Source organism: Ctenocephalides felis, unplaced genomic scaffold, assembly GCF_003426905.1.
Source record: "Ctenocephalides felis isolate EL2017-DRISC unplaced genomic scaffold, ASM342690v1 CF-g0.4_SCAFFOLD_01886, whole genome shotgun sequence".
Lineage (NCBI taxonomy): Eukaryota > Metazoa > Arthropoda > Insecta > Siphonaptera > Pulicidae > Ctenocephalides > Ctenocephalides felis.
The window spans coordinates 48,984,704-49,000,878 of record NW_020538040.1 but is presented as its reverse complement, the minus strand read 5'-3'; the positions used below and the strand labels follow the sequence as shown (position 1 = coordinate 49,000,878).

General features: G+C 27.2%; 2 protein-coding genes across 2 annotated transcripts in view; one reads left to right on the top strand and one right to left on the bottom strand.

Annotated features, from left to right (window-relative positions):
- Positions 1-9,310, bottom strand: part of LOC113375032 (serine protease nudel-like) — a 58,778-nt gene extending 49,468 nt beyond the window's left edge. The window contains exon 1 of the mRNA XM_026614985.1: positions 9,137-9,310. Within this exon, the coding sequence (XP_026470770.1) occupies positions 9,137-9,310 (174 nt within the window). The remainder of the gene's footprint in view (positions 1-9,136) is intronic.
- Positions 9,311-10,246: 936 nt separating this feature from the next.
- LOC113375031 (sushi, von Willebrand factor type A, EGF and pentraxin domain-containing protein 1-like) overlaps positions 10,247-16,175 on the top strand; it is a 136,899-nt gene continuing 130,970 nt past the window's right edge. The window contains 2 exon segments of the mRNA XM_026614984.1: positions 10,247-10,273; positions 12,291-12,371. Coding sequence (XP_026470769.1) covers positions 10,247-10,273; positions 12,291-12,371 — 108 coding nt within the window.

Here is a 16,175-nt window from a genome sequence, read left to right as displayed (position 1 = left end):
CGTTTCAATATAAAACTAATCAGCACGTCTCCTTATCAATACGAATCGAATGTTCTTTGAATTATTCACATCGGTTTATCCGTGTTCCCGAAATTGTCGACAAAAATTTGTATCCGCACACACACACACATACATTCATTTTGCCAAAGGTAAGCCAAAATGTTCGGAAACTTTTGAAACGTAAAAATATATAAAAAAAAAATTTTGATTACTATATCTTACCATACGGGAAGTTAATGAAACTAAAAAATCTCTAATTAAGGGCAAAAATTTGTAAAACTATTTTTTAAAGAAAATGTTATTTTTTGTTGATAGTTATTATAAATTTATCACAATTTTCATATTGCATCTTGTTAACTTTACTTGTTCTATTTTCTATTTAGTTGTGCAAAACATTAACTTATACTAATTAAATTTTGTTGCTGAAATACTCAAATCTAGAGATCTGAGTTAGTTTTTATTTGAGTTTATATCTGAAAGTCTTCTTTGATTAATGGGAAAGGAACACAAATTAAAATTATAAGAAATACAACACTATAACACATTTATTAATGCGAGTAAAAAACAATATCTTCATATGTTTCAATATAAATAGCGCCATTAGCATGTCTTTAATTATAATATTTTAACAATAATTGATTTTATTGTCTGAAAGACAGCAACCCCAGGGGACACAACTCCCGCCCCTTAAGGGGGCATGTAATACCGACAATGAATAATTATTATAAAATTACAGGTTTGTTGATATAAAAATCTTTAAGTTTAAGTTTATATTATATATAGAATAAACTGATGTACGGATTGTTTAAATTTATTAGCAATCAGTAATTACATTACATTACATACGGTTGCTTCAACACCTATCGGCTACGCAGCATTATGACCCGGGCCTCTTTAGGCACCCGGGTCATGCGCCATGTAATGCCTACTAGATGCAAGCACCAAATGAAAATGGTGTATTATTTGTAGAATATATTAAAAAAAATGCAATGATTCTTTTTAGAATAAGTAAGCAATGCTTCGTTCATGTCATGATAATAATGCAGAATGCTGGACTCTCATAAATACATGTTGGCTTGTAGTCTATTATCTATTTAATTTCATAATCGGCAGAACGGTTAACATAGGGCGAACACGTGCAATTATTTTGCAAGAATATTATAATTTGTATGTTTATAAAATGATTATTGTTTTTGATCGTCTCTACGGATTTGAAAGATAACAATCGCTAGTCAATTTCAATGACATTTGCGTAGTCTGTGGTGTTTTTGACATTTGCAGCTGTGGCCGCTTTGTCATACTCCGGTTGACCTTAGGCTGTCTGAAGATAGTCATGCATACTTGAACGATACGGCTCAAACTGGCCAAGTGGAAATTTAGAATAAATAATAATTTTATGGTTTTGTTGTATAATGAAACAAGACAAATATTGTAATCAATTTGGCTGAATCTTAGACAATTCGGTGGTTTGATAGCAACTTCAATATTCAATGGAAAATATTAGAGAATCTCCAGCTCAATTCAGGAAGATTTTCCATCGCGTTTTAAAGTCGTTATAAAATTGAATTGTCCAAGATCTATGCAAATTGATAATAATATTTGTCTTGTTCTATTTTACAACAAAACCATAAAATTAGTATTTATTCTAAATTTCCAATTAAAAAAAAATCTTCATGAATTGAGGTGGAGACTCTCTGTCTGTTAAGCTGGTTTTGCTGAAATTTTTCTTATTACTCTTGTATAATACGATAAAATAAACACACTATTTCACTACACAGATTAATTTTAAAAGAGCCAGTTTTGGCTTAATCGTTAAGGAGTTGAGCTAGCACAAACTGCTCCCAGTCAGTCCCAGGTCTGATCTCAACTTCGGGCAACCTCGATATACAGCAGTATGATATCAAATTTCCAAAATAAAAATTACTTTTCGCTGGCATTGCTGTATCACATAAGTGAGCACTATTAGATAAACATATGTAATATGAAAAAAGAGTGGTTAACCACTGGGTTGCCTTCTATATTAATATACAGATTACAATGTAAGCTAGCAAATACAGCTCAAAGGCCACCAAAGGTTCTGATTGCTGTAAAAAATGATTCTTTTCAAATTTTGAAATAATAATAACGAAAAGATATTTTTTAATATTTATATTTCAAGGTATATTAATTAAAGTAATCTAAAAATTAAATATAAAATTAATAAATGTATAATGTATTTTTTAGCACATCCAGCAGCGTATTTAAAAAAATCGCGCACGTTGTTAGAATTTTTGTTTGCTTTTAACAGTAATCAGAACTATGTGTTTCACAATAAAAGTTGCTATCGTACATTCTAGTATTTTTTTCGAGAGAGCAACCCAGCGGGCAACCACTTTTTTGTTTGTAGACTATATATATTAGATAAGTATTTCTAATGATGTTGGGTTGCATGTGTTGAAGAAATGCCCACGATGGGCGATTTTTAATTAAGATTTTATTTCAGATCTATAAACTGAAATGTAAATTTGATATCACACTACTTGATATCGAACTCGCCGAGTTTGGGATCAATACCGGGACTAGTTTATGCTAGCGTAGTAGTATTCAATAAATAATTTTCAATATTATATTTTATAATATACTTTGTTTAGCAAATAGTGAATCATATAGCATTTCACGTAAACGTAGTATAGTTCGACAAGTGCGTGGATGTATATTTATCATAATTTATAAAACTAACAGCTTTAAAGTATATATACTTTGTAATATCATAAATTATTGTATTTTATTATCTAATCATATTGCTTTATATTCATTAATAGGTATATATATACGTATATATATATATATATATATATATATATATATATATATATATAGCCTCTATCAGAAACCTTTCCAATATCATTTTCTTATTGAAGGAAATCATAAACATACTTATTAAATAAAAGTATTACTCCTATATCAAGTATTTTTATTTGTAATCAGGGTCAAGTATAAACAACTAACAATTCATTCACTATTTTAATCAGACATCGTAATAACAACGTAATGTAATACTTCTACCTCATTAATATTGCAAAAAATGCGACATGCTAATGTTATACGAATCCTGAGTGTGTGAACAGATATTTCTATATATTTATATTCTTCTCAATGACCTCACATAAAAAACAATGTATTTTATCTGTGCTCCTATTCATTTTTATAATTATTCTTCGATTGAATAAGTATTAGATTTTTCAAACAATACAGCAATAAATTGATGATATATCCGCCTAAGTTTAATGTGACTACATGCATTCCACATAATCGTTTAAATATTCACTTCAGTAACCGCTGTTAATGATTTAAAATTTGTTTTGAATAATTAATGTTTTTACTGTAATTCAGTACCGTTTAGTTTTTTACATCATCATCGATGTAAATTATAATTGAATTTGTAATCATTTTATGGATCTGTTAATTGAAATCATCAGATCAAACACGGAAAACGAGTTATTATAATATTAATGTAAATTAAGAAAAAATATATTTTGAAAATAGTTTTTTATTATTTTAATTAACAGATATCATATTATAGGATTTTACTATTTTAATGATCCATCCAATGATATAGAATCCGCAGTAGTTCAAGAACAGCTTTAAAAGTTAAAGAGAACTATGATTTACAAATTTTTTTTATATTATGTAGGTCTGAAAGTCTGTAGGTTTAGTAATAGCTTTAAGCATAAATATTTACTTTTAAACAATAATATTATTTTACCAATAATTTCAATAAATTCATATGAATTCCTATTTTACCTTTTTACTTAAAACTGATTAAAATAAATTAAACTTTCTAAGTTGACTGACTAATATAATTACTGGTACTGCATTTATGGTAGAATTGTATGTAGTAATTCTCATATTATACATAAAAGATATGAATTATAAATAACTTATCGTTAAAATATTAATTATGTATTTATATTCATCAATATAAGTGTAAGAAAATATATACTGCAATGCCTAGAGACATTAAGAACATATTTATTGAGGTAATCTTTTTTTTAGAATGAAATTAAATTGTATTGACCTGTATAAGAAGCAATTTTATTTAAAACATCTATTAGCCAGTTAAATGTGATTAACCAGTATACTCCTGACAAAGAAGTGATAGAATTTAGTATATTGACGGATATACTCGTCATGCGTATAAATCTTTGACTATTAGCTATTAAGACAAGCATCAACTAATCCAGGGTTCGCCGGTTCGATTCCCGCCTAAGCTCGACATTAGACATCTTTAATATCGAATTTCTACTTGAGGTTATAGATCACAATATAATTTCAAGTGAAAATCGCCCTTTGTGGGCATAGCTGCAACATTCAATAATATGGTAATTATTTACTATTAGATGTAAGAGCTAATAAAAACTCCGCACATAGGAGAATGATAAACCGATGGGTTGCCTCTCATGAAACATTAGGTCTTTAATAATTACATAAAATAGTTTGTGAAAAATCTTAGAGATATTAGCGAAGAGTATGGCAAGAGTATGTACCAAGACATCAGGACTTTAAAGGAGCGATATCAAGAAAGTTGGGGCTTTCACAAAAGGGTGGCTATTGTCAAACAGCCTTATAAGACATATAAGGTCAAGTAGTTTTTATTGCTATTGAAACAATGAAAAAAATCAAAATGAAAAGGCATATCTACTCAAAACAACGCTGACAACACAAAACTATTCGCACTGTTTAAGCGCCACAGTTCCAGCTTATATTTATACTCACAAGTCGTTTTCATTTACCCCATTGCAAATAGGTTTGAAGAATAATGTAGGTAGTATATATCGCAAATAAAATTTTAATTATTACGAAGTTTACAAATAAGACTTACTCAATACAAAACATAAGCCTGAATATAAACTTATATTTAGCATATATTACAAATTCGCGAACAACGAACGGCGAAAGTGAACCCATTACTTTACAAGAAGCCTGCTTATATATATGTATCAGCAGCTACTAAGCACACACAGCCGGTATGCTCTAATTGCAAAATTTCAAAATAATATTATGCAGCATTGTTACTTCACACGCAGTGGGATCCGACAATGTGATATAATTACAAGTGGCTAGTTATAACAATGCTTTTTAAATACAATTACTCAGATAGTGGCGAGACGTAAAGGTAAAGCTGATTTTACACGAACACGACGAGCACAATCAGTCCGATTTCAGCCAAACAACGAAAGTCGTTTGGAGCTATTCACTTCGAATATATTTATGCAAAATATATTATCTCACGGTAACTCATATGGAATTGTTAAGAGAATGGTAATGTACAATATACAATATAAAAATATATCTAATACTAGAGTTTTTTTTAAATAAGAAAAATCATAATATTTTCTGGAGATATTTTGACATAATAATCCCATCAATAATCTAATAATCACCAATTGATACATATATTTATTTTTAACTATTACTAGAGGGACTAGTTAATTTTGATGTTGAGATATATAAGTATACTATTTTTAATGTGATACATCAAATAAAAAGCAAAGATTTATAAATTACAAGCAGTCCAATCCTTTCGACATAAAATTTTATGTCAATATTAGTATATATCAAACTTGGTGTCTTAAATTAAGAAATGTGCGCAAAGCACATACTAAGTGTTAATAAATTTAAATGTTAGTGGTAACCATGTATTTTATGAACATGTATTGATGTAAAACTTCAATTCCTAATATTCACTAATGCTGACATAAAATTTTATGTCAAAATGTTTGGAGAATTGAAGATTAATTTATAAATCTCTGCGTTTTATTTAGTGTGTCGTCTTAGAAAAACTTATATACTTCAACATCAAAATAAACACCTCTCTACAATTTTTTGCTCTCTCGCTCTCTTTCTCTCTTTCTCTCTCTCTCTCTCTATATATATATATATATATATATATTTATATATATATATATATATATATATATATCTATTAGGGTGGTCCTTAATATGGACATTTTCGAATTTCAATTTTTTCATTGCAAATTTGACGATCTGCAAAATTTTTTTATGCTATTTTCATACAAATCTTTGATTGAATTGCGCTCTATCTAAAGACAATATTAAGAGCTAAAACTTTCAGAGAATTGTTTTTTTATTAATTTGGAACCATTTGAGTCCTTGGGAGCAAGGAATTTCGAAAATGTCTATGTATAAAATTAATATTTTTCTCGATTTCGAATCCTGATATGACGCTCTTTGTCTTAAAAAAAGGCAAAATTAAAAGAAGAACAACTTAAGCATCGAAATATTCAATACATTTTTACTCTATGTAAATATCATTTTTGGTGATCAACAATTCTTTTAAGTAAGTTTTGAAGTAATAAATCAATTACACATATTTGAAGAAAAATTAAAACTATGACCATAAATTACTAGTACTGCTCCAGGGCAAGTACCTGAGTAGAGTTAAACTCGATCTCGATTCAGGTAAGAATAGACCAATAGTTAGAGTTAATTAAGTTAAAAGAAATAAATCTCAGGAACAAACATACTCTCAATTAGAAATATATATAATTAATAAAACTAATCGTTTAAATTAATAAATTCATTTCAGATTTATAAAATCATTTTTATGGTGACCAATTAAGATATCAATAAATGAAATTTTATTTATAATAAAAAAGAGATTCAAATTTATATAAATGTGTAAATTGAATTTCAACAGGATGATTTAAAAGAAGCACAATTCTAATATTATCGTTTTCAATAAATTACAATCCCAGCACAATTTATCTATATGGCAAACCTAGAAGATACCGCGTACAGTGTACAAATCGCTTAACGTTACGAGTTTATTTCTCCGGGACGGACAATGTATTGTACGCGCATTTCCCACGCTCGGCTCGCGAACCCACTGAGCTATTTTATTAGGAAAAAATAATATGCATCTTGAATGATGAAAAAATACATATCGTTGACTGAAGTCACTCTTCTGCTTTTTTTTCAAATAGAATATCTAAAGCGATCATGTTATTTTTTATGATCGGTCAGAGATTATGGTATGAGCGTGCTCTATAGAGAAAATCTGTAATGTTACAACTTGCAATATTATGACTTGCAATAGAAAATATCTGCCAACTTTCTTAAATTATAATGCCGCAATAAATTTGTACCTACGTGGATAAATATAATGTTGTAAATTATACTTTGTTTTAATACTCGTTGTTGTAAATTATTCACTTGTTAATAAATAAATTTATAGTAACTTTTGTATTAAGTTATCTTTGCTTAAGCTGAAAACAAGAAAACTATTTTTTTATGAATATATTTGGGCCCTTGTTTACTTACACGTTTGCATGGATTACATAAATTTATATTCTAATTGTATGGTAACCTAAAATACTTACTAAATAACTTAATTCATATTAAAACTAATTTACACTCATTTTACCTTCAGCTAAGAAATGATAAATAACTTGAAACATGTCAATAATTTTCAATTAGCTGGTAAAGATAAATATTTTTTTTAATTTATATATCTTACTTAAAAATCATGATATGGATTATTGAGATATGTACTTTATATATTCTTAGATGTTTCTTCAGATTTACCGGCATTTTTTCCAAATTTACCACTTGAGTATTTGTTGTGATTAACCATTTATATTTTATAGAAATATGAAGAGAAGCTCCCATGTCTTGATCTACACTTCCGTTACATATAAACTTCCTAGATTTGTTAGTTGTCCATATCATGATTTTGTTAATACTCAAGTCTATAAATGCCCATCCTTCTAGTAAATCTTGCGTTTTCCAATTAATTTGTCATTGTTCATATATTTGAGATTTGCAGTATTTTATATCATTCTGTTAACAAAACTATTGAATGTGAAAATTGCTGAAGCTTCGATTTTTTTTTAAAAAGCATGTACTAAGGAGATCTGAGAAACTTATGAATATTTTGTGTGTTTTTCAAGGGGCACAACTAGTGTGAAATTTTCAAAAAATCGAATTTTTAATTTTTCCATATTTCGATAGGTTATACCTTTAAAAATAACATACCAAAATTTTAAATCGATATCTTGAATAGTTTTTGAGTCACAGCCATTTAAAGAGTATATAAATAGTACATAGTATAACGATCATTTCATCTTTAAACGCATTTTTCTCGAAACAGCATTTTCCGAATTTGATGCAGTGATTACTCAAAAACAAATGATCCGATCACTATCGATTTTTTTTACATGTTCGATATATAGTTCTCCGTAAAATGAACTATCGATTTTTTGATCGTATCAAAAATCGAATTTTGGCAGTCCAAAAACGACCAAATTTTTTTTTAAAACGCCGCCATTTACTCAATTTTTGATTTTTTTTATTGTAGGTCATTTTATAGACAATATTATCTAGTTTAACGAGACTTTTTTTTTAATTTCATCCACGTACAAGACCGGAATCACTGCAGCAGTGAAGGGCCTTTTTTTGGCGCCGTTGGAGATCGACGATAACTTAATTTTTTTCTTCAAAAATTTTACTATGTATTCTTAAAACATGTGTAAATATATTCTTAAAATTTTGAAATGATTGATAAAATATTTTTTAATAAAAATTTCAAAAAATCACCTTTTTTTAGGCGGTAACACTAGTTGTGTTCCTTAAACATGTCTATTACTTAAAGTAAATGGTAAATATAGTAGTTTATACGAATGATAGATATTAAAAATATAATAAGTAAATTAATTAACAAATTTAATGTTCATTAATTATTGCATCGAAACGAAAGAAATACCACGCAGTATGCTGCAGTTCTTGCTATCATATCTATTTCTTTCGATTTGATACATATGTATTTTTAACAAATATGTAGTTCAGTTTAAATATATATTATATAATTGAACTGATATATTTATTAATGTTATTTCAAATAGAATTTCAATAATTAAGTTATAGACATTTAAATGTCAATATATACTTAATTAACACTTCAGTTATTTTATTGAATTATATATAACAAAATATAAAATGCAAAGGGCCTTTAATTATGTTCAAAATAGTGTCTCGGACACAAAGCTCTATATTCGTCTTCTACGAGTGTCCAGTAATTTACCATTGCACAAAAGATGTGTGCAGCTTCATCGCACGTACCGTGGCTGCAACTAACATTGGCGCCTGTTCTCTCACAATACATACATTTGGTACGACAGTAGCTCCAAGCAGCACATTCCAATCCCATTAATTTAGAACCAGCCATGAAAACACTTGGTGCCCACAGAGCACATCTTTCATGAATCCATATTTCATAGGTTTCTTCCCCAATTTTGTACATCCCGGACATTTCTGTATCTTTGATTTGGTTTATACTTACCCCGGTCTTATAGAAATCAGGAGAAGTTGTTGATATTATATAAGGACCAAACAAATCTCCCAATTTTGTTAATTGGCAAAAGGGTCCAATTTTGCAAAATACGCATATCCATAAGTCAATATTGGTCGTACTATCGCATTCCATAGCGATAGCCGTTTCGTCCATAGCAAATATTAAATTCTTCTGTAAAAATTTTATTATTAATATAGTTCTTAAACCAAGATAAGCTATTAACTAATAAAGTATCAGTTAAATACTTACATTAAATATTCTTTAATATTAGAATTTTAATTTTTCACTTTAAACATTTACACAGGCTTTAGGATATTTCACATGCATATGTGATAATGTGATAATATTAACTAATTAACAAAATAATACTTTTTTATTTTCGAATATATTTTTTATCTGTCTACTTTATATTACACACATTTTATTATTAATATTACAAATTTATAAATCTATCGTTAAATGTTTTTTAGGGATTTTTTTTATTTTTAAACCATTAGCACACTCTCTGAATAGAAACTGTCGACTGTTAAGGTAATATAAATTTGTCAAAGAAATATAATTTCCAGAAGAAAAACACGCATACCTACACACACATATATATATCTATAATGAATCATTTGTGTAAAAACATAGATTAATGAAATTTCAACAAATAGTTTAATCGCGAACCTTATTAGCAATTAATAATAATATTTTATCGCGTGAAAGAATTAAAACATAACGAGGTATTTTGTTTACAATTTGATATTCACAATCGATTTTCTATCGTTCTTTCTCTGAGTCTAGTGTTTTATTTAGCAATATCAAATATAAAACGTAATAGGATAAACATTACACACTTCCTTATTTTATTTAATTTTTAATAATTTTTTCAATTTTTTTTTCTCTTAAACTATGGGTCCCGATCCCATTTGGGGGCGCGTAGGAAAATTATGGGGTCGCAAGAGATTTCAATCATTTTGTAACATCACTTCTAGGTTTTTGAATAGTTTACAACTAATTCTAAAACAAAATTTTGACATATGTATATATGCATATTGTTATCTAATAAATAAAATATCTCAAAACAATAATTTTCCTGTCTTATATATTTGTGTGGGGTCGTCAAGAAACTCGAAATCATAAATGGGGTCGCAAATAACAAAAGATTAAGAAGCCTTGGACTAGAGGGATTGGACCTGAATCAGAGGTCCCGGGTTCGATCCCGCTTCGATGTCAAGCAGTAGTGACAATGGTTTCCACTTGGAAATATAGATATCAATATCAATCAATCAATATGTTTCTAAGTTAAAATAGTCCTGATCCGGCATTGCAGCATCAATAATTTATTCGCTTATCAATTACTCGCTCTATTACAAAAATTGTAATAATAATTTATCACACAGAGATAGATCAACTGTTTTGACATCTGTAGAATCGAGTATTAAGTATAGTATTAAGTCAATTTAGCCCAACAGCTTCTAGGACTCTTAAGTTCTGATTGCGGTTAAAAAATAAGAACATATTTAAATAAATCAATTATTAGTAGGCATTCTGGGTTTTATGAACAGATTTATTGCATCGAGTCTTGCAAGTTCATTAATAATATAAGTCTGATACAGCCTAAATGTTTAACTCAATATCTTCCCAAGTAACTCACTGCTTGATTTTACTGATTCATATATTATGTAAAATACGATGTTATTATCTTAATAGCAATAACATTGATATAAAATTAATTGACTTATTTATAGATGATTATAAACGTGAATGTGTAACTGTAATAAAATGTTAGAAATAACAGTTCTACATTCATTACTGAACCCACATGTCTTTAAGTTCAGTTTCAGTTTTTTTTTGTTCCATCTTATTGGACTCCCGTTCTTGAAGTTGTTTTATTTGAATATGTTTGGATCGAGTTTGTTAGAACCTGATTTGATCCAGTTTTCTGTACCGTAGATTATGTTCTTAACTAATAATAATTGTTAAGAGATATTGGGATCGAAGGTTAAGATTAACATTTATATAACACGAGTCGATGTTATACAATGTGTAGCTTTGGATGAATGAAATAAGTTGCATATGTGTAACAAATTGGTATATTTTTATTTATAGATAAATAACGCAAAGTGAAATCTTAGGAGCAAATGAAGTATTTATGTAGCAAATTTGATATAAACTAGTATTTATCGAAAATTTTGAACTTTTTTAATATTTGTAAAATTAGCTTTTATGAAAAATTTGAAATTACTTGAAAAATTGTAACCGATTCAAGTTTGTTGATCTATACTGGAAATGCCGATTATCACCTAGTAAAAAATTTCGATCTCAACAAATGATATTTTCGATTAAATTGTGCTTTAATAAATCATTTTACTAAATACTTATGATTTACATTAAATGAAAATTCAATATTTTATCATTAATTACACATTTAATCAATTGTTGGTAAATATAGTTAAATGATGTAACAGTAGACTGGCCGGTAATAAATTGATTATATTTAATGATTCGTACTGTCTAATTATCTGTTACCAGTTAAACCTGAATAAGAATGTGAATGCAATATGTATAAAGTTTATCTCACAATTCACTTATTTCTATAACATAGTTAGAGAGTATTATGCACCCATTTAATATAAAATATACATACATATATAAAATATACATACATATATAAATACAAAAAATACATCCACTTTTATATATGCGAATTTATGTATACACATTTATTATTATTTATTTATATATTGATTTAATCCATAATTTTAAAATTCTCTATGTTAAATGGCGTGCAAACTTTATGAAAGTATCATCTTTTTTATTAAATAAATTTTATTTTCATTAAGGTGTTTCTTTAAAAAATGATTGTCTATAAACAGCGTGTTATTAATTTATATAGTTGTAATTAAATAGTGCCTTATTATTTATATTATAAATAATATTTTTTTTTTTACAGGTCGACATGCTGATACGGCTGGCTGCGGCTTTGCCGATAGCCGTTTTATTACTAGTTCAAATTAATCCTGCCATATCAGAGGTAAGAACTTACAAAGATATTTTTGTAATTACAATTTAATTATTATTAGAGTAGCAACCACTAATCCGGGTTCGATACCCATTTTGGCCAGCTAGATATACCACTAGTAATATCAGATTTACACTCGAGCATAATTTTAATTTTCAAATTTGGTTTCAAATAAAAAATGATTGTTGGAGGTATGAATGCAATATTTATTTACTATATCACTATTAGAAATATATCTATTATGGTATTAACTGCAATACAATAATCAACCTGGGTGGTTGTCTTTTAAAAACACTATTACAGCAGCTTATAAACCTATATTTTTTATAATTTTTATATGCATTGATATTACCAGGTCAATAACTTTTAAATTAGAGCTTACCAAAGTAGAGGTTGTTATTATATATGCATCAAATTATATTAACTGGGATAATTAGTTCTTGAAACTATTCAATATATTTAAATAAAAATTATAAGGAAAATTACTATAGCTTATAAACGTAGTTTTTATTTTTTTCACAAAGTGCATAGTTATTAATATACTTCTCTTAATTGCCAATAGATAACGTTATATTCTTTTCCTTTGATATAAAGGTGGTAGTATATTTTACATATTTAGCTTTATGATTTGTCTTTAAACTTTTTATTTTTTGGAATAATTCTATCTTTATTTTTTTAAAATAGGCTTTTTATGATGCAATTTCAAAGTTTATTCACAATATCATTCTTTATCCAATGAATAGTTAAAATTGCATAATGTGACGAATCTTGGGATTTCGCTACTATTGAAAAACAGTTTATAAATCACGAACTGCAGAAATTGACTGATGCAACTAAATAAATTTTCCACTTCAAGTAACACATTATTACAACTCAATATCTATAAAAATTAAAATTGAATTTGACCACAAAATAATTTAATTGTTTATAAATATTTTAATTACTTATTAAGAGTATCTCATATTTTTTTGGGCGATAATCTACGAAGTGCAATACATTTAATTACGCAAGATTATTATATTTTTTAAATAATTAGTTTATTGAAAAAAGATATGTACATATAACTCCAAATATATTTTTACTATAATTATTCTTTTGACATGATACTATTGGACAATAATCACAATATCATTATATGGCCTACAAGTCCAAATTGTTACAAAATGTAGAAAAATCGAGTTGAAAATCGAAATATAGAGTTATTGTAAAGATAGAAAAAGTGCGAAGAATTTTTTGTTAATTGTGATGAGTTTGGGACACATAACTTAACTTTTCTTATAATCGTTAAAGTTTCATTCAAAACAAAAAATTATAGTATTATATTACATATAGTAGTATCGTGGAAGCTTTAACTGTAGTTTTTTACATGGTAAATATTGACATAAGCTGTATTCGTAAGTTTTTTTTACATATTAAGCTCTTAGTAAATTTTCTAATGTAGTAGCATAAGTTTCAATTATAAAATGATCGATGTCGCTTTCAATGCTTATTAATTAGGTTTACTATCTTTTATAATGAAGATTTAATGAGAAAATATATTTCTCTGTAATTCAATTACTGATTATGGTATCTATTTGAATATGATTTATTGCATTTTGTCATATAGGCTTAGGAAATGAAAGTACCTACGTGTGCGTTTTGAGGTCACAATTTTTTTGCACTTTCAAGGCTCATATTGTTTCGCACGGATTATTGTTAATAAAATACATAAACTATTGCATACGATATTATGATACGTAATTTGTTAGAAAATTACATCGGGACGCTGTTGAATGGACGTTTCTTTATTGCAGCATTGCATAAATAACTCGTTCATACTTGATCCAAATTATATGAGTAATTCAATAGGCGCAAGCGACTTTCGAAATTATTCGCTTTTCTTGGCGTTTGACAGTTTTTATCGCATCGCACTTGCAATAAAAAGATAATAATTGGACATAAATTATCAGAGGTTGCATAGAGAATATTCACATTTGAAAATGATTATCCGTTCAACGGTTGAATCGTAATTGTTTAATTCATTGTGTAAATGTACAATTTTTGCAATTTGGTAGTGATATTTATTTTTGCAAATGGATATAGAACTCAAATATATTATTCTAATAAAAATATTTCAAATAAAGTTAAAGGGTTGTCTTTTAAAAAATTGTTAAAAATATTATAGCAGCAGCTCATAGGACTCTTAAAATTTGACTACTGTTCAAAAACAAATAAAAAATAAATATTTTCAATCAAAAAGATAAATGAAACATATGCTTTCACAATTTATTTTTCTCAACTATAATAAGTAGCGAAAAGTTCAACAAATTTTTATTTTATTTCATTCGAATTTTACCATGTTTGATCAACATAGAAAGTTTTGTAGAGTTCTGCATATTCAAATCTGTACCTAGACCTAAGATAGTATACATTTTAAGAATAAAATTGAATTAAGCACATTTATATGTATTTCATTATATATTTATAAAAAATACTGCATTACAATTTGACACAGCATTTTTTTTTAAAAAAGTTTAATTTTAACAAAACGTAACATCTCTAACTAAGAAAATTAATAGGTACATCAATCTGTATCAATTTAAACTTATAGAGTATAATTTTGGTCATGTGTTAGATAAACAAATAACATGCTATTTGCTTCCTATTGACTTCTATAATTTTAAAATAGTTTAAATTTCAAAATAAACGCAAATCAAAGAAATTCTGAACAAAATCGTGTACTGAAAACATGATAAACAGAATTGCGCATTTCAATAACCTGTTATAAACGATTTGATCGCGAACATCAATGTATATTTATGGCGAGAGAAATATTTAAAGGTGAAACAATAATTTAGTATTCAATCTCCCAATAATTAAGTAAAATTATTGTCAATAAATTAACTATTGTATTTTCTCGACAAGATATTGTTACTATTAACCACTAAAACTCAACTTTACACATTTAAACGATAATCATACCAATATACTAGTTATTATATATTAATTAATGTTTATTTTTCTTTTCAGGAAAGCCTCTTCTCTTGTCCGAATGGTAAGTGACTTGTTTTCATTTTTTTATATCTAAAATATAACATGTTTACAAGTAGATAATTATATTAGACCAAGTAAGAAATTTATACACAAATGTCGATCGAAATGAATAGATATCACAAACGAAGTATTGCATAGAAAATAGAAGTAGAATCTCTAACTAAAATCTCTATCAAAATATTCGTTATTTTTTGCTTAAAGTTACATAAAATAAAAAAAACTTGAAATGACTATAAATAGAAGAATAGGCTCTTGAACACCTTAGTATAATATTCTAAACTTGTTGTGAATATATCAAATAAGATGTGAAATCTAGTAAATATTATACATAGTAAAACATTGTGACATGCTGTTTATCCAAAACAAAACGAAATAAGTATACGCGGAATAAATAGGAAAAATGGCATTTTCTAATTACTGCAACTAGTTTTTCTGATAAATCATACTGCAGCTGAAGTAACGATAAATTATACAATTTTTAATAATGTAAATTGCAAACACATACCACGTATGCAACAACTCTCATTAAATTATTGCTCGACGCACATGACAGGAAAAACGATTTTTATACTTTCATTAGCGACATTAATAGACGTATTTGAACGATTGGCAATTACTTAACTATGTGCACATAATTCATTCTTGAAAAAATATTGTTTCTCAAACTATAATCTGCTTAGAAAGATTTTATCCCATTCGCAAACTAAATAGATCATTCAAGAGAATAGAAAACTACTCTCTATAAGCTTTGGTAAAATAATTCATGAGCAAATTGCTAAAACT